Consider the following 23,270-nt stretch of genomic DNA (forward strand, 5'->3'; position numbering starts at 1 on the left):
ACACTGGCCATTGGCCTGAACTATGGAAAGAGTTCCCACTGGGCAACTGCCCCCTGCTCTCAGACTCAAACTGCCACCCAAGAGTGGGCACAAGTCTACAGTGGGCGATGTCTTGGTAGGGGGCGTTCTGAGTGGGCAAGTGGAGAGCAGTGGGCAGGGGGTGCACAGGACAGATGGAGCCTGCTGTGTCCCTTTGTGGGACCTCCTTACCTACTCTGGGATGAGCACAAGATCATACCACACCAAACCCAACTGCTATGCTATCATGGAAGAGACTTATCGATTTGTCCAGAGGCTTTGTATTTAATGGGGGAAGACTGTGCGAGGGAGATGTGAGTATGAAAAACCTGAAAGCCGTTGCCTTCAAGCCCCATGGCCACCCCTCGTGCACTAACCACAGCTCTGGCCTGGAGCCAGGCCCTCAAATCTTGGCCTTCTCCATAATTATGTGTGCTTGTTGGTGTTGTTGCTGTTATTATTACTGTTGTAGTAATCATATTACTCGATGTTTCTTCCCTGGCCACTCCAGAGACAGCACAGACATTAGCTCATAATAATGCAGTCTTGCCTGGGAGGCAGAACTGTGTGCAGGCACGGGGACTGCCAGCTTCCTCCTGGGTAGAAAGGGGCCCTCAAAGGGTTGTGCTCAGCTCCTATTATGGCCACACTTTCTCCCCTTCTCTCAGCAAAGTGGCACCAAAGCTGAGACAAGATTCAGATGAGTAGCTAAAGCAGCCGGAAGTTAAAACACACAAGACCAGGAAAAAACATTTAATTGACTGAACTCCTCCTCTCGGCCTATCCGTGGCATTTCCATGACCAGCAGGGAAGGTCAGAGTGCTTTACACAGATTAGTGCACAAATCCTGAGCCACGGCTGTGGAGTAGATAGCAACAGCCCCATGTGATCAGATGCGGACCCTGAGGGTCAGGCATTGTGGTCACTCTTCCAAAGTAACTTGTATACAGGTAGGTGGCAGAGGTGGGTTTCAAATCCAGAGCTGCCTGTCTGTAAAGCCCAAGCACCTGCCATTAAGCCACACAGCAACAGATTCGTAACTACAGGTCAAGGGCAGTGAGCTCAGCTCATGATTGGGGGAGCTGCAAATCCCCCTCTCCTGTAGCCCCTACCAGGACAACCAGACCATATGACAATGGTTTCCCTGCCAGACCCTCCGGCAGCAAGCTTGAACCCCTTCTCAATGAGCGCCCCCTCATGCTACTGAGAGCCCTTAGAAGCCATCGTACTCCAGAAGAGTCCAAGGGCTGTGGCTATTCCAGGAGAGAGACAAGCAAATAAATTAACGAGACAGTCCCTTCTCAAGTAGGGGAGAAAGATACAGACACACATAGATCACAATATGACAGGAGCCTGGTATAATCTGGATGCACAGAGCAGAGAGACCTCCCAAATGTCCCTCCCGGGGAGAAGCACCAGGGTTGAGTTCGAGGACACAGAGGGGACAGGACAGTTACTAGGGCTGTCCCAGCCTTGGGCTCAGGAGTAAATCATGTGAAGCAGCAGCTCAAGAGGGCACTTCGTCTTGCCCACCAGAGGCACCAGGCCAGCCCCCTCCCTGACTGCCCACCCATCCCACACCTGCACCCACCTCCCTCACTCACGCCCTGAGCTTAGCACAAACACTTAGTGCTCAATTGCTATCATACTTGTGAAATCCTGGCCACCCCCTACCCTGCCTGTAAAACCCATCCCTACCCTACCACCAAGAAGAAAGGAAAGCAGAGGGAAGCTTCTCTAAGGGGATGTAATTCTTGGCTCTGACTTCCTACAGAAAGGTGAGAAATTTCTCCTCCTCCAGCATCCCTGGCTACAGCTGTGGAGCCTCCAGCATTCCATCCTCTTCCCAGATTTTCCAGGTACCAAGGACTGGGTACCTTTGTGTCCCACAACCCCACTGGGTCCTGAAGTGGGGAAGAAGAAGTCTGATTCCATCCTCAGGGAGTTCCCAGTCTGATGGGGATGCTAACATCTCCTGTCCTCAGGGAGTTCCCAATCTGGCAGGGACAGACTCAGCCCCTGACCTCAGGGAGCTTCTAGTCTGATAGGAGATGCATGGTCATTGTCCTCAGGAGCTCCTAGTCTTGATGGGGGAGATGCAGCCCGTGCCCTCAGCTCCCAGTCTGATGGAAGGGGCAAGCCCCCTGCTCTTAGGGAGTTCCCTGATGCCAACCTGAGAAGGGCTGGTACTGGGTCCCAAGGCAGAAAAGCCCCCAGCTGGCAGTCCCTCTGCAGTAAGTATCCAGTCTCAGGAAGGCAGTGTCTTCTTGAGGCAGAGAAGGGCCCTGGGGAATGAGGAAATTAGATGCCACATGCCCTACGAAGGGAAGGGTGGGGCTGGCCAGCTGGGTGGGAGAAAACAGGGAGCTAGCCCAGGACTCGGGACTGGTCACCATCACTTACGGGCCCTGATGTCCTCACTCCCTGCTGTGGCAGGAGTGTCATTCCCATTTCTCACAGGTGTAAGCCAAGGCCCAGGACAAGGCCCAGACAGACTCAGGCAGAAGGTCCCTGCTGTTCATTCTGTTCTCCCCCTGGCTCCACCGGAGCCATGGAGGGAAACATGGCTGGGGCCCCAGGCTCAGAGCAGATAGGCTGGTCCCGAAACAAAGAGACTGGAAGCAAGGGTGGGGATTATTGCATGGTGCTCTAGGTGCCCTTGTACCACAGGCAGTGCCCTGCACCAAGGACAGGCTCACAGGTCTGTGTGGCTTGGGGCTCTGTTCTGCTGCTAGCAACCTGCTGTCAGAGGGATCAAACGGTAGACACCTGTGTGCACACCGCCCCTCAATTCCAGCCTGTTCCTTCTGATGCACTTTGTTATCAGGTGGTGGGCCTGAGGACTGTTCATCTCACCAGCACAGCCCAGCATCGTCCCCACCAGGCTGCAAGCTCTCTGAAGGCAGGTGCCAAGTTTCCCTCCTCTGGAAGTTGGGGGCTTGGTGGAGCTGGACAGAGAAGTCCTAGCAAGGGGGCCCTTAGTCCTCCCAGGCCCCCTGCTTATCTCTCTGGAAAGATGGTTCAGGCAAGACCCACAATCTTCTCCCACATGAGCACTTCCTAGGACTGAACACCCCTGAAGGCGAGAGAATAGGAACAGAGATGCTTTGGGGGGTGGAAGGCATTTCTGGGGAATGATGAGCTTAGGGAGGCCCCTGCCTCCCATCAGCCCTTCCTCTACCCCAACCCAGCGACCATCCTTTTGATCCTTTCCCCCTTCTGCACACCATGTTCCACCTGGTGGGTGCAGGTTAGCTTTTCCAGTGGACTCTGGGTTGCAGGGCATGTGTACGTGCACGCACATGCATGTCAGTGTGTGTGTGCCCATCTGTCCTGGGGAGCAATAATAGTTAATAAATAAGTGAATGGCAAAAATAGCCTCAAAGGAGCTGACAGGCAGAAGGCCAGAGCAGCCGGGCACAGGGCCAGCACCCTGAAATGCCAAATGTTAATTTAGCCAAAAAGAAAAAAGGTCCATTTCAAGACCGCCTCCATTAGCCAGGGTCAGGGTCTGTTGTGGTTTCTGGTGCTGGCACAGCCCCTCCCCAGGCATTCTGAGTGCAGCCCAGGCACAGGGGGCCCCTTGCACAGTGTTAGGGTAGCAGGACTGGAGGGAAGGGGCCCAGTCTGGGGCACACGAGTCTATGAACAGGCAGGAAGCCGGCAGGCCACTTCCCAGCAGTCCTCCAACAGTCCACCCAGCTGGCCAGCCCTGCGTTCCGCCCCCCCCCCCTTCCCCCCTGAAAGGTCTAACCAGCTGGGGGAATGTTCTGGACTTCATCACCAATCTCTTGCCCAGGCATGGGCCCTACCCCACCTGGACACTCACTTAGGGGCAAGGGATGTGATTCAATGTCCTGGCTGTCACTCGCCCTCAGGCCAGATCCCTTGAGTGTCTCATTTGGCTTCTCTCAGGCCTTCTCCCCAACAGTCCTCACCAACCCAGAGCACTCTCCACGCTGAGGCCTCTGCTGGCCCGTGGGCGGTTTTGTTGTCCTTTGCTGCATGAGTACATGTCTTAATGAAGTTACAGAAAGAAGCACATCTGGGAGAAGCAGATGTGTGTCCCTCTCTTCCCCAGTGGCTTCTACTCTTTAAAAACCACTCTCAGTTTATTTACCGGCCTCTCTAGAACAGTCCTCAGAGGGATGCGAGTCACAGTCCTGACCTCCTTGCAGCCTCCCTCAGCTACAGTCACCTCTGAATTCAGGCAGGGGGACCTGGCTCAGCCCACGCCCCAGTTCACACTCACCCAGGAAGTCCTGTGCCAGCTCCCAGGCTGGTCCCAGTCAGTTCTGGAGGCTGCCTTGCTCCTAGTGGGTCTGCACTAGGCATTTGGTGGCCACCAGACAGAATAAGGATGGGGCAAGGGTGCGATAAAAACCCAGGACCCAGGGCCTAGCCCTCCCTCCACTTAGCCTTCCTTTTCTTCTACCCTGTTTACTACCATCCAAACACACAGGCATCTGACAGAAACACTGGGCTCTCCTGTAATGTGTGGGAATTTACAAGTGCAAACGATACGCAGCCAGGACAGACCACAGATCATTCGTTCAGGGCATTTTCCTTGGCAGTCCCTGTGCAAAGTGCTTTGTATATATCGTCACATACAGTGTTCAACACAACCCTCAGGGGTAACCATTCTTACTATATTCCATCTTCTGCAAAACAGGCTCAGAAAGAGCGAGAAACCTGCTAAGGAGACACAGCTGGGGCATGGCAGAGTTGGGATTTGAACAGTGGAGGCATAGGACACACAGTCGTAAGTATGACGAGGCCCCGCCTCGGGAAGTGGACACTCTCAGCGGGCAGGGGGAGGCAGGCAATGAACAAGCAGGTTCACTCTGCACTCTGTCAGGTGGCCTCTGAGAAAGAACAGTAGGTGGAAGGTGGCATACAGGGCCTGCAAAGCACCAGGAGCTCTGCTGGGGGTCAGGGTGGCCAGGATACCGGGCCCCAGAGAAGAGTAGAGTTCTCTAGGGCATGAGGTCTCTGGGCACCTGACAGGGCTGGCTGGGAGCTTCCAGAGGGAGGAGAGGCTAGGAGGTTGAATGTTTGGGTACCTAACATCCGGATAAAGGCTGGGCCCTACGGATTTGAAGGGAAGAGACTGACATGGGATATTTAAAGCCCAAGAAAAGGTAAAGAGGAGGGCCCCTGGGATCCATCCCAGGTCTCCCCAGGAAGGAGGTGATATCTCATTCCCCAGAGACTAGAGAACTGGTGTCCTGGGTAGAGAGCACGAGGGAACCAGTTTGGCACCACTGGTAACCAAGGCAAGAAGAAACTAATAGGTAAATGCCCAGATGCTCCCTGTGACCCTCCCCATCTTGTCTGAAGGCCCTGACCCTCAGCTACCCCCTGTCTTCAGTCTCACGGACAGGACAGGGCGGCAGGGTCCCCACTCATCTCCCACTCTTCCTCTCCCTGGAGGCGCTTCCCTTCACCTCCATACACCAACATTAACACCACCTTTCTTAACACACACAGGGCCACATCCACTTCCTCTCCTGCATGTGAACCTTCCAGCGATCCCCACTGCCTCAAGAAAAACAAAAAAAAACTTGGCCCAGAAGTCTATATTCTTCCCAACCTAGTCCCACCTAATAGCCAGCCTCCCCTCTGCTGCAAGCATTCCCCATTCCCACCAGGAAGAAGCTGGCATGCGCCGTCTCTGCTGCTAAAACTGCTGTCGCCCTACTGGGCCCTTGGGAGTGTGAGTTCCTGACCGTCTGCCTGGACTTGACAAGTAAGAGCCCAGACTTGGGACCAGGTTGCCGTGTTCATCGGTTCAGCCTGGTCTAACCTATATCTCAATGTGCCCATCTGCAAAATGGGCGGAACAACGTCAGCGCTTATGTCGTAGTGCTGCTATGGGGATTAAGTGAGTTAACACAACTCAAGTGCTTAGAAAGAGCCTGGTGCTCAAGACACGCTATTTACAGGTCTCCTCTCAGAGGCAGGGTCTGCGGCTTACTCATCCTGGTTCCCAGTGCCTAACACATGGGAGATACTTGCTGAATGGTCCCCCAAACATCTAACACCAGAACCCAGGCAAAGAGAGAGGTGACACTGACAAAAATAAAGCCAAGTTATGGATGATGATGAATTTTGGCTTAGGACATGCTGAGTTCAAGGAGGTGGAAGGAGACTGACCAGGAGGACTGGCAGACAGGGACCCGTGACAGAGGGTAAAGCAGGAAAGAAATGTCTGAGAACTGTACACTATTTGCTGAGTGACTTTTAGTCCCCCCACCCAGGGCTGTATCATTTCTTTGTCCCCAGAGTCACCAAATTACTTTAACAGCAGAGAGAACTACCTTCCTCCAAGACCACCCGAGGGATGGGGCTGGCTAAGGTGGGGGGAACGAGTGGGAGACGGCAGGGTGGCATGCTCTACCTGTGTGTGGCCAGCCTGGTAGCTTCTCAGCTCCTGGGAAACCCAAGGCTCCCAGCCTCTGCACTCTACTGGAAAGAGCATGACCCACCCTACCCCACAACCACACCAGCACCCAACTCCTATGGGTCCTCCCAAACTCACTTGCCCGCAGCCACTGTCCTGCTCCCTCCAGGCACAAGCTGTGCCTATTAGGCTAATGACAAGGGTGTGGGGGGTGAAGACCCAGTGGAAGTCTCAGAGTTGGCAGATCTCCATCGCCTGTGGTAAATGAGTAAGCGCCCCCCACCCCCATCATTCCAGGGCCAGCCTGGTGTGGGGAGGGGGCCGTCATAGCACAGGGGCCACATACTCTCTTCCTGTCCACAGTGGAACCTAAAGAGGACCTTAGGGGAAGTGGGGTGGGGCAGTCCACATCTTTTTGTTCCCTTAAGAGAAACCAGGTCTGTTCTTTAAATCTGGATTTAAGGTGATTTCCCTTTTACTTCCAGGAGAAGATACCGAGCAAAAGTAATGAAAGAAAAAAAAAAAAAGACTGCAGGAGAATGCAGGCTGGAACCTGTCCTATAGAGGTAGACACAGCCTCACCTGGATGCCATTGCTTCTCCCAAGGAGAAGCCAAGAGCAGCCACCCCCATAAGCTGTCACCAGCCTCCTCCACCCCAGGATCAAAGCAGAGAATGTCACCATTTCAGACCCAGCAGGAGTTCCCCATAGAGAACTGTTTGCCAGTGAAATCTCCCCAGAGGCCTCAGAGGGAGAGGGTTTAAACCCATCCTGCAGAAGGCAGGTGGGAAATAGGCAGGGGCAACAGCACCCCACATGGGGAAGATCTCATATGGTGACTAACTGGCTTTTCTAGGCCATTGTCACCAATGCCGGAGAAATATTCCACTTTAAAAATAAATGTAAAGCAAAATCCAAAATTAACTCTCCCCAGATAACCCCTTTCCAAAAAAGACCACATCGTAATCCACATGTGGCCATTCGCATACAGTTTAACCCAAGGACATCTCTCTGTCCTGGATTGGGATACTTCCCAGGCCTCCACCCCACACATCTGGCACTTTGCAATCTTCTCAGTCCTCCCATGGACCCCAATTTCATGTCTTTCTCTAGGTGCCCCCAGGGCACGAGGGCTGCCACAGAATCCTTGTGCTTCTCACCCCAATCTAAAGGTGCTCGAAAACAAGTAACTTCAAGGTGTCCTTGCCACACGGACTGATAACAATAAATGCATACAGGGAGTCACTAGCGATATCATTCCTTGCTTTTCACGAACTTAAGAGTCAAAGAAAAAGTAACAGTAGTTAACAGAGCTGGACTAACATTGCTATTTACCTGCTGTGTAACTTGGAGCAAATTCATTCATTCACCCACCTAACAAATATTTATTGAGCACCTACTACAGACACTGTTCTCATTTACATTCTAGTTGGAGGGACTCAAAAATGATAAACACTGCTGAGGGTGTTAAGGCCGCACGTTGGCACAATTTCCACCCATTCAGAAGGGAATTACCAGGTACAAAGAGAGAAAAGAGTTAATACCCATCAAAAGGCACTTGTTTGTAGCAAGCAGGTCCGCAGAATGTTGAGTGAGATTCACTGCCCTGCTAAGATGGCTCAGTCGAGCACATGGAGTAGTAATCATCATCTAAAATATTCTTGCAGTTATTCTAGCACTGTGCTAAGCCATTTATCGAGCCGTGTTTGGGGCTAATTGCTGGTGATAAGAGCAACATAAATATACTGAGCCACAGCCTTGCCTGACAAGATTTTATATACCAACCACCAACCAAGTTCTCTTCCCATTACACGCCTGCAATAATTTTTAGTGGCCATCACTCTTTACTGAATCACCACAATAAACCCTTTCGATATAAACAACTCGCCTTTCAATATAGCCATAAATCAGACTCAGTGTCATCCCCATGATCCCTGTGCTGATGGAGGGAGACTCAGGGCAGTAGTTCTGAGCCCTGGTGCATGTCAGACGCACCAGGAGGATTACAAGATGCAGATGCCCTGCACCGACCCCACCCACCCCCCCCCCCCCCCCGCCCACCCTCCCTTCCCCCAGATAAGCCTGGATACCAGAGTTATGTAAAAAGTCCTAGATGTGTCTTCACTTCCCACATATTAAGCTCTGTTGGGTTACTTGAGGTTAACCCACCCAGAGAGATGAAGTCTTAGCCCTGGGAGTTTGAGGTGAAACACGAAGCTGACACACGCACTGTAATGCACGGCAACCAGCTATAAGAAGTTTACAACGTGTTACGGGAACTGCTATTTCATGGGACTGCTCTCAAAGGAATGAAGAATAATTTTTGGAATTTGTGTAGTTATCCATGCCCATATTTATTACCCTTACAGTTATACTTGCTTCCTGGTGAGTCTCTGGGGTCTTCCCCACACGTTACAGCTGGAAAGGAAGAGTGAGGAAGGCTCGGGAAGCCGGAAAAGATACCAGAGGAAAGATAAGAAGAAGACACGGATCAAGGATGGGGTCAGGGGGCAAATGGGTGCAGGGGCCCCACCTGACATCACCAGAGAGACCAGTGGGAAATCCAAGAGAGGGAAGAGGGTACAGATGAAAAGCAGTGTTTCCTAAGGCCACGACCGCAGGCACATGGTCCCCTGCCAGTAGAGGACAAGCCCGTCCCGGTCCAGGGAGAGAGCACCATGAGGGACCCCTCTTGGCCAAGTCAGAAATCCCTGTGGGACCTGAGAATGGGAACTGTCTGCCTTCTTCCCACGATGCTGGGCAAGTAGGAATCGGAAAGTCAATAGCAGTCAGTAAGTATTCAGGTATTAAAACAGACCCCTGCCTTCAGAGAGCTGACTGTCAAGTAGAAAGATAGGTGAACACGCCCAGACACATTGCAAACCAGCATAAGTGTTACAGAGAAAAAGAAGAGGATGCTTCTAATTTAGATTCACAGGGTCCAGTGTTGCAAAGGCAGGGCCCCTGGAGGGGCACAAGCCTGCTCTGCTCACTGGGGTTCAGCTCTGGCACCGCTCCTTTGGCAGCCTCCTCAGCTGAGATGTCAAGGCCAAGGTACTGCCTGCCGGTGGTACCGACTGAGAGCCAGTCCAGGGCAGACGGGTCCCTCCCGTGCAGCAGGGTGAGTGAAATGTTTACAGGAAAAGGGACTTAGCCAGAGGAAGGCTGGGGACTTGGCTAAGCAAATAAGTACCTTTCCCATCCCTCAAAAGAAGATGTAAAAATAAAATCTTGAAAATCCTGGGGTGCCCGGGTGGCTCAGTCAGTTAAGCCACCTGGCTCTTGATCTCAGCTCAGGTCATGATCCCAGGATCATAAGTTCAAGCCCCGTGATGGGCTCTGTGCTGGGCGTGAAGCCTACTTTAAAATAAATAAATAAATGGGTGCGTGGGTGGCTCAGTCAGTTAAGTGTCTGACTCTTGATTTTGAGCCGGGTCGTGATCTCATGGTTCGTGGGATCGAACCCCGAGTCAGCCTCTGCACTGACAGCACAGAGTCTGCTTGGGATTCTCTCTCCCTCTCTCTCTGCCCCTTCCTCTCTCTCTCTCTCTCAATAAATAAAGATTTAAAATAAATAAAATAAAATAAAATCTTGAAAGTCCACTTAGCAAAAAGTGGCACTTAGGAAGGAGTTAACATTTTTCTTTAGTCTTCTTGACAGGAGGGACAGGGAGAGAAGCGAATGTGAAGCAGGACGTCTGGGGTACTTTGGAAGGTGTTGATGGTTGTGAGGAGCTGGGCTTTGAAGATACACGCTAGTAAGCGCTAACCTGCACATCTATTAGATGCTCCTCTCCAGAAAGACCCTGGGTCTGACCTCCAGGGTGTATGTACCAAGAAGTGACCCTGATGTGTCCCCAGCGCCTCCTCCCTCCTCTCCACTGTTCCACTGACACCACCAGAATAGTGGATACAAGGCAGCCTCACCCCCGACTGTGCTACTCACACATCCATAACCACTCAGGAGCTTTTCATTGGTAAACATCTGATCCCAGCCACCCCCTGAACACTTCAGGGCCGCCTTCCTTCACAGCATTGCAGGCTCAGGAAATGACAACTCACTGAATGCCCATCTGAGCCAGACACCATGAAGGAAGGACAAGCCATCACAAAGAAAACACCACGCATTCCAAAATCAAACCAAGACAACCGCGTGAGAACAGCTGTGCCTTCTCTAGCTTCTGCACGCACCACCAAGTAGATGCAGGGCCGGGTCCAATTGAGAAAAGAGCACTGGATTTGGAGTCAGAGATCCGAAGTTATATCGCAACTCCTAAGCTAACTAACTAGCTGTGTAACCTGAATGAGGTCACTTAACCTCTCTGAACCCCTACTTCCCCCTCTCCAACACAATCACAGGTCTGTAACTATGAGTGCATTACCTTGTTTTGGCCACCAAACATCAGATCCCGTCAATCAGGAATCTATTACCCCCAGGTAACAGAAAGGAAACACTGGGAGAGGCAGAGCAGCTCAGCCAGGATCATATAACCAGGGTTTTCCCCTGGGCCTCTGGACCCCAAAGCTCACGTCTGCCCCATCCTAACCCATCACCTCCTTGGAACCCTCATGAGCAGCAAAGGAGATCACACATGGTAAAGTCCTTTGTTATCTATCAAATGCTGATCAAACGGAAAAGCGAGTCTTTTGGCCAGTGTTTGAGCCCACTGTCTAGGAAACAGAAAGCCATACATTTTTAAGAAGTAAAAATTTTAAAAATAGTTATAGAGATAGATAGAGGTGTATATCATATATAAATTACATGTATATTTCTATAGCTATATTTAAAAAATTTTTATATTCCACGTCATTCCTCTACTCCAGCAACCATTCTACTTGTGACAAACATTATCAGATAAGAGTGAGGGACCCAGGCAGGACTAGGTTCTGAGCCTGCCATGCAGTCCTGCACCTGATGCATTTTTGCCCCAGTAAGCAGCCTCTCTCCCTACCTGGTGTTCAAGTCAAACCTGGGTTAGATTCCCTGCTTCTCATCTCTCAATCTGGATTCCTCAAGGGAAAAGATCCTGAGACAAAGATTTGAGTAGAAGTGGTTTACATGAGAGGTAACCCCAAGAAACACTAGAAGGGGAATGGAGAAGACAGCTGAGGAAGGGAAATAAACCCAGAGAAAAGGAATGCTATCAAGCCCATTCCCACCGTGGGCAACTAGAGCTGACTGTTTCCTGGGACAGGGAGCCAATGGAGAACACACATTTCAGAGCTGGAATATTCATCCACCAGCACACAATAATCATTGGCTGAGGGCTGCTCTGGAGGTGGAAACCCCCAACACTTCTGACCTGCCCCACGGGCGAGCAGAGAGGCTCAGGGCCGGAGAAAGCCCTCAGGTCCTGACAGCTGGCAAGAGTGGAGAGGTACATGCCCAGGGAATATGGGCAGGCACTGAACCATCTGCTATGCTCACTAGCTGTGTGACCTTGAGGACATTACTTACCTTCTCTTATTTCCTTTTCTGAGCCTTGAAATGGGGATAAGAATGTCTTTCTCACAGGGATGATATTATAATTCAATGAGGTCATGTATGTAGGGGATGAGCTCAGTGTCAGGCGTGCAGCAAACACTCAGTACATACTCACGGTTTATAATCAATAATCTTTAAGGGTTTCCTCCTCTGGGAGGGTTGAAGTGGGGGAAGGAAACAAAGAAAATTTGGAGAAGGATGATCTGGAATGACCCACTGCTAACTCCCCTGTGGGCACCAATGCAATCAGTGCCTTAAGTGAAAGGTCTGGAAAGACATTCAATGGACCCCAGACCCTCCAAAGGTCATTATTTAGGAGTCCAACCTGATGCAATGTCTAATGACAGCAAAAGGCCCTAAAAGAAACTAAAACTAGATTAAAAGAGGCGTCTCCCTGGTGCCTTCCATCATTTCATTTCATAAAGGATTTCAGACCCCGATGGGGAATGAGACTTTAAAACAGGCAGCCAGCCAGTGCGGGCTGAGAAACCTTCTTGAGGGAGGAAAGGCCCCAAATAAATGCCCCTGTCTAGATTACTTTACCCAAGCCTATCCCAGAGGCCCATCCCTAAGAAATTTCTAGGCTGCTCCCAGCCCCCTGAAGCAGTGTAGCCTAAAGTGAGTTCCAACAAACACTAATGACCCTTGTTATGCTCCTTAACCAACAGATTCAGGGATCATACATGCTTGATAAAGGATTCATGCAATATCCTCCTCTTGGCAAATTTTAGTGCCCATTAACATGTTCAAAGCTTTAAAGTCCTACAGTAAAGAATTCTGTTTAAGCCAGTATTTCCAGAGCTCATCTGACACAGAAGCAAATGTGTGTAGGTGAAACATCTATTGGCTAATGGCAGCCCTGGGTGCTGGGACGCAGGCTGGGTTATCTTTGAACTTCCATGGCCTCGCACAGTGCCTGGTATACAGTAGGCACCTAATAAATGGTTGCTCTCTGAATGAATGGGGAGAAGGCTGAAAGAATGACTTAATAATGGCTTTTAGATCTGTGAAGTGATATAGTATCGGCAGTGCCAGGCGACAGCTCTCTGTTTCCAAGAAGGCACACGTTTTAAATTGCAGCAGGAGGGATTTTGGAAGCCCTGCTCAGAGTTTAGGATTGCAATCCACCAAAATAGGCTTCCAAGCCAAGCTGCATCGCTTCCTTCTGTGGAGGTGTTGGTCTAGCACTTCGGCACAGCAGAGTCTGTGTGCAGTCGTCCACCCACCCCACCACCCATTCATTCATTCGTTCATTCATTCATTCAAACCCTCACTGAGCACCTACTATGTTCTGGGCACTGAGGTCCCTGAGGTCTCTGAGGACCCCTTCCAAAAGCCAACTGGGACCGCAGTGAGCTGTGGGATCAAGCCTCGAGACTCCTAAGGGGAAGGGAGAGGGGACCACCCAAGTGTGAGGTCAGGAAGCCTCAAGCCCAGAAGCAACAGCTCATAACCCACTCAGAGCAAGGAGGAGGTGGGAGGATTTCACGCTGACACATGAGGCTGGCCTGAAGAATAAAGCCACTACTGTATCCCCATGTTTGTTTGTCTTTCCCCCTTTTCTGGTAACTACATCCCATTGTTCCCAGAGAGCATCCCTGCCCCCACCTCCAGGCCTGTCCTCATACTCAGAGCTCTAATCTCTTCTTGCTTCCCTGAAGCCCTATTCCTCCTCCTTCAAATCATCTCCTAGTTCCCTACCTCTTGCTATGTTGCCCCACCCTCTTGATCTCCTCGTTCTCCACATTCTGTACATCCGTTCTGGACCAGGAGTGTCCTCAGTGTTTTTCGTATCCACTAGCAGACAAAGGAATGAATAAACCAGGACTCAAATCAAGGTCCATCTTTCTGCTGACCGCCCCCCCCCCCCACCAGCCTGCTTTGCCTCAAACTGGAGGCAGGGGATGGGGAAGTTTGGGAGGAGAATATGAGTCTGGGTTTGGGGCATCCCTCCCACCCTGTTTCACTATTACTCATCGCCTTCCAGATCTGCATCCTCACATCAGCACATACTCCCAGCCCCTCCTGAATGTCTCCCAATGGCTCATCAGGTCTGTAACGGTTTCGCTTTTTTCAAACAGAGCCTGAGATGGTCAGGACGACAGAACACCCTAACAGACTTTAGGAGATAGTCACGCTGATGCAAGGCACGAAACCACAACATCCTTGGGTTGAGGGTGACCTGGGCAGATTTCTTGGCCAATGTTCCCAAGCCTGGGAGTTGGTCAAGATCACCTGAAGAACTTTGAAACCTAGATCCAAGCTGTTTAAAAAACAGATCCATTCTTGGACCCCACCCCAGACCTCTCAAAGCAGAATCATTTCCTCAGTAACAATCTTAGCTGAGGCCATCCAGTCTCTATGTGAAAACCTCCACTTACACAGCTGCCTACCCCGGGAGACATGTGGTTTGATGGCTGCAACCCCAAAAGCTAGAAAGGTATCTCCTACCTGGAGCTGAAATGTGTCTATTGTTTCCACCCATTTGTCACAGCCCTGCCCTTGTGAGCAACTAAAAAGAAATTCAGTCTCTCTTATAATGTCTGGCCACAGGGGTCCCAGCAACAACGTCTTGCCCAGCTGCTTTCTTACCCTGCTACAGCCTGCTCTCCTCCCAGCTAAATATCCCCTAGCCTTTCAAATGTTCTCTCAGAAGTCAAGGTTTCCAGTCCCCTTACCAAGCTGGTCACACTCCTCTGAATTCTGGAATCAACCACAGTATTTCATAGGGGACCTGAATCTTCCTATGAACTGGGTATGCCTATCAACATACCCAAACAGCCTACTGGTGTTTTCCAACAGCCAGCCTCAAAATGCGGGTTCACCTGGGGTGCACAGTCCATTAACTAGAAATCCTGATTTCGCTTGCAACATTGTATGTAAAGAGAGATTTTCCCTGTCCTCCATCTGGACATTGCCTTGAGAAAAGCTGGGGGGGGGGGGGGGGGGGGAGAAGGAAGGCTTTCCAATTATCTCCATGAAGTTTTGAGTCTGGGTGAAAAAAATCATGCTGGGCCTGCCCTCTGTTAGCTAGCCATCCCCACCTGATAAGCACAGACGGAAGAAGGATATGCTAAAACATAACTTATGTAACAGCACCAAAGGATTTATGGGTACAATCATGTCAGAGTTCCTGGAGCCAACTATTTCCAATCCCAATACAGACTGCCCTCCTGGGAAGTAACAGGCCAGGAGCTGGACTCCCCCCACACACAAGACAGGTACAGTTAACTGAGGCACCAGGCAGGCATCATGGACAGGAAGTCTCCCACAAAGAGGCTGGTACAGTCACAGGAGTCTCCCACCTGGCATTGCCCAACACTCACATTCTGTCTCTGGCTGGGACCAAAGTGGGAGCCCCAGCCACACCACTTAGGAGAAAAAAGGCCTGGCCCAGCATGGGCCACGGCCCTGCTTCTGCTACCGGCTGCACCTTCTCACAGAGTGACTTGTGGCCAGGGCCCATCAGCATGGGAAAGCCTTTTACACGGATTTTTAAAACTCTTCCATGAGGTTGAGCAGGTTCCTGTGATGGGGTTTAATACGTCATCTGTGTCCTCTTTATAGACAAACATGAGCATGCTGTTCCATGTTCCAAAGCACACAGACCTCCTTCTCTTGCTCTAGATCAAAACTTAGATTGAATTATTAACACTGAACATTCCCACAAATACAGAAGCTGGTCGTTTTGCTCCTCGACTGGGTCTGTGCCCTTCCTGAAGTCCTCTCCGTAGGAATCGAGGCATCCCTGGGATCTGGAAGATGACCCCCTGCCCAGAAGCCCTGCTTGACCCCACCCCCAGAGGCTTCTGCCCCCACCCCCGAAACAGCCCTGCCCTGTTGCACAGAGGAGGCAACATAATCGAAAATAATTAGCAAATATAGTTGGCAAAAAAACATTAGACTTTAGGAAGACAAGCAGACCCTACTCGGCTCCAAACTCAGAGCCAACCCCCCACCCTGGGGTTCACTAAGGCCAGATTTCTCCTGTCCAGAAATGTGGATGACGGGGGGAACTGGTGGCAACTCCCAGCCACTGCAGTAGAAGCGTGTCCTCCTCCACAGCACCCCAGCGAGCAGGCAGGGAGTGGCTGTAGGCAGTGCACATGGGCCAGCTATAGTGACCCACAACACAGGCCTCTGGGCCAAGCTCCAGAGCAAGGAGGTGGCTTTGCAATGGGGTTCACTGGGCAGCTGAGTGAGTGGGCAGTAGGAAGAGTTCTTGAAAGGGAAGGATCGGATTCCTGTATTTCAGGGGAGCTGACCACTCAAGTTGAGCCCTCAGCCTCATTATGGAAAGTGGGGGGGTGTGCATCCAGGGTACCTCCCTGAGGAGCCAGATGTCAAGGTCAGAAGGGTGATTAAGGCCCAGAATCAGAAAGGCAAACGGCCACGGAAGCCAGCCACCAGCCAAGAATAAACAGGACAGAGCTGCAATGATCTCCTTTCAAAGTCAACACAAAGGCTTCCTTAGGCCCACCTCCTCCATTGCCCTGGTCAGCCCAAGCCACAGACACACACACACACACACACACACACACACACACACACACACGTGTGTCTGTGTGTGTGTGTGCGCATGAGCAGACATGCATGCACATGCACAGCAGTCAGTTCATGGTCTGTATCCCCATCCCCCTCCTTCCCCAGCCTCCTAGCTACAGACGCTCGCACGTGCACAGTCACAGAACATCACCCACACAGCGCCTGTGCCTTTCTGATCTCTGAAGCAACTGGTGACAGTTACAGGTTCAAACAGTCACAAAGGAAGAAATGCAGGAGATCACTGAGTTTCTCCAAAAGGTTTAGGGAGAAGAGAGGAAGGAGCTGAAACTCCGCTGGGGAGGAGGGTGGGTCATCCCACACCGTGACGGCAACTTCTAACAGCTCTCCCAAGCTCACAGGGACCCACATGGGGTCAGAATCTTCTCCTCTGAAACCATGGCAGGCAGGCTTAATGTGGTTGCAGAATAATAATAACCCACATTTGAACAGGACTCTCTACTTTTCAAAGAGCTCTTCCATCCATTATCACCTCCCGGAGTAACACTGGACAGTGGAGATGCTCATCCCCTCAGTCAGATAACCCCACAGGGCCCAAAGATATTTTCTCCAAAATAATCTTTAATAGTTTAGCATATGTAATGGTTGTGTGAGCGTGCTTGTTTGTGTGTGTGTGCGTGCAGAGGCTTTATGTAGCAGAGTGGGATACAATCAAACAAAAATGGGGTTGCTATGGCAACAGGCTCCGGCATCATTGCAGCCTATTAACACAAGTGAGGAATGTGTTTGGCAGATGCGAGTGTTATTTATGGTATGGGTGTAGCAGAGGGACTTCTAACAGGCCAAGAAGGAGAAAAAAACAACCCTGTGACGCTCCTACTGTACCCCACAGAGGAGACAACGGTGAGACAAGAGCACAGGAGAAGCTGCAAACAGGCAATAAGAGATGGGGAAGCAGAACAAGGAGGCAGGCAGAGGAGAGGAGAAAGGTGGGCAGAGAGCAACAGGGGACTGGCAGGGGCAGAAGGAGAAAGGAAGTGGGAGAGGAAGAAGAGGGGGAGAGGGACGGATACCGGGGGAAGAGCTAGAGCAAAAGATGTAGGAAGGGAAGAAACATCATCCCCCAAAGGGGGATGACCTCTTGGTTATCTCTTGAATAAAAACCATCAGGAGGCACTAGTTCAGAAACCAAATATTTCTCCTCATAACTGGAGCAAAGGGCAGAACCCCAAACACAAGAGGGGCTGGGGAAGAATAAAATACCCAGGTCAGACGATGATGTTGAGGAGTTGAGCTGTGGGAGTGAGGGGGCCAGCCTTGCAGGAGGAGAAGCAAAGAAATGCCAACACAGTTTACCCAGGGCCTATTATGTGTCCAAGGCACCACGGAGGGGGGGATTTCCAAAGCCCCAACATTAGAAACCATGCACTGCTGTTCCATTTCCCTGGACATGTGTCTTTATCAAAGAAAAGAACAAGGCATCTAATGCAAGCCATCCTCAAACACCTGCTGCTCTGGGGTAATCTGAGGCAGAGGTTAATGCTGCACTGTCCCACTATTTCCCAACCATCCCTCAGGGTTTGGTCAAGAAATAAAAATTCTATATCAGACATAATCAGAAAGGTAAATCATATACAAAAAAAAAATACAATTTTCTCTGAAACCAAAAGTCCCTTGTCCTGGACCATTCCTAACAAGCTTTGCTGTCCTCAACAGAGAAAAGTGTAAGAAGTTAAGTGTAAATCCACCCAGAAGCTTACAGCCAAGTCTAAAGACCACAATGCGGAAAAGCAGCATGGGATGGGAGGTGGTAAAGGTAGGGAGAGAAGGGAGAGAGGTTTGCCTGAGAAAGAAGTCAGACAGTCACTCTGCTGTTGCCACAGCATTTTCATGCGAAGATGGGGTTGGAGCTCCCGAGGCCCAGCACTCCTTTCCTGGGAACTGACTCCAGTCTCATGAACCCATGCATCCAGGATTGCCTAGGGCTGGTTCAGAAAAATAGCCCGAATGATCCTGGAAATCTCTGCTTCTCCATGTGGATGACATGCCCTTCCCTCTGTAGAAAAACTACACCCATCCGAGCAACCTGCGTCCCATCCAAGCCAGGACCAACACCCAAAGATACAACATCCATGATCGCCTGGGTCCTCAAGTCAGAAGGAGTTGGAGGTTTTATAAGCACTAACAATAGTAGTTAACATATATATATATATATATATATATATATATATATATATGTATATATCTCCAGGTATATCTCCAGCTCCCAAATCCCCAGCCTCAGACAACTGGCAGGGTTATCATTTCTCCTCCTTGAGACTGGGCAAGGAGGTATATGTGTGTGTGTGTGTGTGTGTGTGTGTGTGTGTGTGTGTACACACACACACATACACCTATATATGTATATGTATATATACATGCATATGTATATATATATATATATATATATATATATATATCACCTCTCAGTAGGTTCCTCTCTCAAGTTCAAAGCTGATCTCTGAAGATTTTTTTCCTTCTGATCCCAGATCATAAAAACTTCAACTAAGCTTCAACTACCCCTCCTACTCCACTCACTGGAACACCACCAAGTTGGCAAGTAGTTATTAAATCCCTACTAAGTATCCTGAAATGTCCTAGACAAGGGAGAGAGGGTAGAAAAGAAAAAAACATACACAGGATTCCTGCATCCAAGGAGCTTACGTTGGATGGGGAGCAAAACCAATGGGCACTGGAAAGTAAGGAAGTGCTCCACTCTGTGGTTCTGACTCTGTCGTTACCCATGCAGTAGGGGGAGAGGCCAGGGTGCCTGGAATGGAAGGAGGAGCCCCTGAGCAGGAGGTGAGGGGTGAGGCTTGGCACAGAGGTTGCAACTGGAAGGGGCATACACATTTCTTTCATTTTCGAGAAAATATCTTGGGGCTCAAAGAGGTTGCAGATCCCCTTCCTTTCAGTCACAGAGTACTTTGGAGGTAGAGCTAGAGCCCAGCTCCCTGAAGCCCATACTGTGCTATTCCCTGTGGGAGAGTATCACACCCAGGAAGCTGGGGGCACAGGAAAACCCGTCAAGGAAGAGGCAGTACTCAACATGATCAAAGTCTGAGAAAAGGCATGAGAAGTGGGGAGAAGAAGGAAGGCAGTGCCAACGGAGTATGGTTAGAGGTTCTCTCAGAGGACACACACACCCAGAGAGAGGTATGGGGTGCAGAGCAGGGTCCACGGTTGAGAGACTAGCCTGCATCAAGGGCCCCCTGACTCTCACAGCCAAGCTGCACTAAAACAACTAGGCTCAGCAGGGGTCAATGGATGAAGCCCCTGGAGCTCCAGACAAGGCAACTGCTACTGGGAGGAGTGCATGTCAGAGGGGCCAGTCTCACCAGCGGTCAGGAGAGCAAGCACACCTCTCTCCCAGAAGCCTTCAGTGGAGTCACCAGTTAACCAGGCAGAGGTTTTACTTCCTCCAGAGCCCACCATTCTGAGCTCATGGAACCAGTCTCAGCAGGGATAAAAAGCACTGCCCCTGCCACAAGCAATAACAAGGAACACCCAAGGGAAGGGGTCATGCCACCCAGCACTAGCTTTCCGCTCAGGCCAGAACACCGCCACACACAGAGGTTCCTTCCTACCTTTGCTAAAGGCAGCTTTTTTGGCTTTAGGGCACTTTTGTAAACAAAGCAAACTTGTCAGTCCTCCCACAAGTTCGGGTATATCTCCAGCTCCCAAATCCCCAGCCTCAGACAACTGGCAGGGTTATCATTTCTCCTCCTTAAGACTGGGCAAGGGGCACCCAGGGGCTCCCCTCCCCAACCCTCTATCCAGGAATCCTTAACAAACCAGGATGGAGAGGCTGCTGCAGGGTCCAAGCCACCTTTATGAGGAGCCTTTTCTACACAGGGACAAGGAAAGGAACGGGGACCTTTCCATAGAATTTTCTCCTCCAACTCTCCTTCCTCACTTGCATCCTCACAATGATGGCTACATGTCTTCTAGGGGCCAGGAACATTACAAATAATACAAGGACATCTTTTTTGTAAATGAACACGCTGGGGCTCAGAAAGGGTTAAAAGGCTCTGAAGACACCCCACAGCTGGCACAGCCGTGTCTCTCTGGCTCTTTTCACCACTTTAAAGGTGATGAGTTACTTCTCTTTGGCGTCAGGCCAAGGCCTGCCCACCCCACGATCTAGTCTCTGCGACCAGGTGGGCTCCTACCTGCTTGAGCAGGAACTGGTCCTGGGCGTTGGTGCGCAGGGCGATGGCCAGGTGGAGGGCAGACAGCAGCACCCCACTGAGTACCGCGGCCCGCATGCGCACAGGCAGCAACGTGTAGATGGTGTAGATGAAGAACACGGTCCACCAGATGCCCTCCGAGGCGCTGCGCGGCTGGGGCAGCAGCAGGCCCACCACCTGGACAGCCAGCACCACGGCGATGAGCGCGTAGCAGGCCAGGCCCATGTGGTCCTGGTGGAAGGCGGCGCGGTTACAGAGCACAGCCATGACAAGGATGACACCCACCGCGGCCGCCAGCACTGCCAGGTAGGGCAGCTGGAGCGGGGGCCGCGCCGCGTGGAAGGCCAACATGACGAGGCACACGAGCACCAGCACGGCCATAAGCATAGTGAGGCTGCTCTGGTTCAGACGGAAGAAGTAGCGCTGGTACAGCCGCTCCAGTTTGTCCGACGGGAACTTCTTGGAGCGGAATATCTGCAGCAGCGCCAGGCAGCAGGCGCCCAGCGACAGCACTGAGCCGGGCCCCGCGCCTGAGCCGGCCGAGCTGCTGCCATCCCCTGACCCTTCGTCGCCCTCGACGGCACCGGCACCGGCACCGGCCTCCAGCTCGTCCGCCGCGCGGCCCTTGCCTCGCCGCTCCTCCAGGCCCAGCTCCACCGAGCGAGGGCGCACCTCGGTCCCGCCCGCTGCGGCCGCAGCCGCGGCCGAGCCGCCACCGCCGCCCCCAGGGGGCGCCCGGGTGCTGCCCCCGCCGGCCGCGCCCCGCCGCTGCCGGCGGCTGCCGCGACCGCAGTCGTCGCCGCCGCGCTCCTGCCAAGCAGATTTGGAGCGGAAGCTGAAGCCGAAGCCCCCGGCCAGAGGGTCGTCACCACTCAGCGGAGGATCGTCGTCGTCGTCGTTGCGCCAACGATTAGCCAGGCGCTGCTGCTGCTGCTGCTGCGGGGTCACCGCCCCCCCGGGTTTCTTGGTGCAGCTGCGGGTCGAACCCCCGGGGGCGTGGGGGTAGCCATTGGCGCGGGAATCGGCCTCCCCCCACGCCGAGCGATGTTCCGGGCCTCCCCGGGACGCCGGCGCCGCCGCTGTCTGCGCCGCGTAGCCCGGGGGGCTTACGCTTTTGGAGCCGGACATCCCCCCCTCGGCTTCGTCGTCTTCTTCCTCCTCCCCCGGGGGCCGGGCCGGGGGTCTCCAAGGGGACGGCGGACGGCCGAGCAGGGGGACCAGGCTGGGGTCACACGTCGAGGGCGGCCCGGGGCCCTGCGCAGCAGCGGGGCATCTTGGCACCCCCGTCCTGAGCGGAGAAGCAGGGCAGCAGGAGGACAAGCGGGGAGGCAGGCACAGCCCCGAGGTGAGAAGTGGCTGAGAATCCGCGTCTGGAGTCCCAGGTCCGAGATGGAGTTGGCTCCGAGCTGGGGCAGCTGGGTCTGCTTGAGTGGCTGCGCCGCGCGCAGAGGGACGTCCGGACTCCTGGTTCGCGTCGAGCTCGACGAGGACCGGAGTTGCGGACGAGGCGGGACGGAGAGGTGTCCTTGCGGGCGGCGCCTCTCCCGGGCTGGCAATGCCGGGGCGCGGCGTTCGCAGATTCTGCCTAAGCGGGGCCCAGCGGCACACGCGGCGAGGCGGCGGCTAGGGCGGCGAGGCTGGGGTCCCGGCGTGGAGACCGAGCGGGCACCCTTTCCTCGCGGCGGACTAGGAGCGACTGGGAGGTGTGGGCGCCAGGCAGCATTATTTTCTTACGAGGGGTGGGGAGGTGGGATGGGGGGTGGAGAGGACGGGGGAGGGGGCGGCGGGCGGAGCAACAGCGCCGGGGCCCTGGGGGGTGGGTCCTAGAGCCCAGGGGGGCCGTCGCCCGCATCCCCCACCTCCCGCGGAGAGAGTGGGAGCGAGGCCCCCGCGAAAGCCGAGCGGAGCTTTCAGCGCGTCCGCGCAGGGGGCGGGGGCGAGGACCGGCTCCTGCGGCGCGGCCCTTCCCCTCTCGCCTCCCCCTTCCCCCAAACGGAGCGGGGCTGGCCCGGACCCGCTGGCCCAGGAGGGCTGCCTCGCCGACTCCGCAAGCCCTAGGCTCCTCGCCGCCGGCTGCGGGCCCACCGCGGCCGGGCGCAGAAGGACCAGGCGGAGGGCGGAATCCGGCGCAGCGCCGCCGCCGTTCTGCCCCAAAGCAGGCGGGCTTCTCCCGGGGAGTACGGCATCCAGAGATCGAGGGCCGGGGCTCAGATGCAGCCGGCCGAGAGGGGTCCGCCCAAGAGCTGCTGCGGCCCGGGGGCGCTCCGGGGAGGCCCGCGGGAGCCGGGCTCAGGGCGCGCCATGCACGCCTCGGGCCCTGCGCTGCTCCGGCCGCTCGCGCCGCTCCTCCCTTCTCGCCCGCTTGCCGCCGCCGCCGCCGCCGGAGAGCCCTCCGCATCCCCTCCTCCCGCCGCCTCCCCGCCCCCCGCGCCGCTCCGGCCTCGGCTCACAGCGGCGCGCGGCCGCCTCCGCCCCCCGCCGGGCCGCGGCCCCCGCCTCTGCGCCCCGCCGGCATCCTCAGGCCAGGCCCCGTGAGGCGCTCGGGGCCGCGGGGGCCCCAGTTCCCCTTCCTCACCTAAATTTCTCGCCGCGCCCCCTCCCTCCCTGGCTCCTGGAGCCTGGTCCAGCCCGC

The 23,270-nt window shown here is 53.4% G+C and overlaps 1 protein-coding gene and 1 long non-coding RNA gene across 2 annotated transcripts in view; one reads left to right on the forward strand and one right to left on the reverse strand.

Moving 5' to 3' along the window:
* ADCY5 (adenylate cyclase 5) overlaps positions 1–22,346 on the reverse strand; it is a 146,313-nt gene extending 123,967 nt beyond the window's left edge. Inside the window, exon 1 of the mRNA XM_015544794.2 lies at positions 20,621–22,346. Within this exon, the coding sequence (XP_015400280.2) occupies positions 20,621–21,766 (1,146 nt within the window). The 5' untranslated portion in view covers positions 21,767–22,346. The remainder of the gene's footprint in view (positions 1–20,620) is intronic.
* LOC122241869 lies at positions 22–7,666 on the forward strand. The gene is made up of 5 exons (XR_006222020.1): positions 22–332; positions 1,793–1,877; positions 4,691–4,780; positions 5,509–5,767; positions 6,907–7,666. It is a non-coding gene; the product is annotated as an uncharacterized LOC122241869 (long non-coding RNA).
* Positions 22,347–23,270: the final 924 nt, after the last annotated feature.

Source organism: Panthera tigris, chromosome C2 (genome assembly GCF_018350195.1).
Source record: "Panthera tigris isolate Pti1 chromosome C2, P.tigris_Pti1_mat1.1, whole genome shotgun sequence".
NCBI lineage: Eukaryota > Metazoa > Chordata > Mammalia > Carnivora > Felidae > Panthera > Panthera tigris.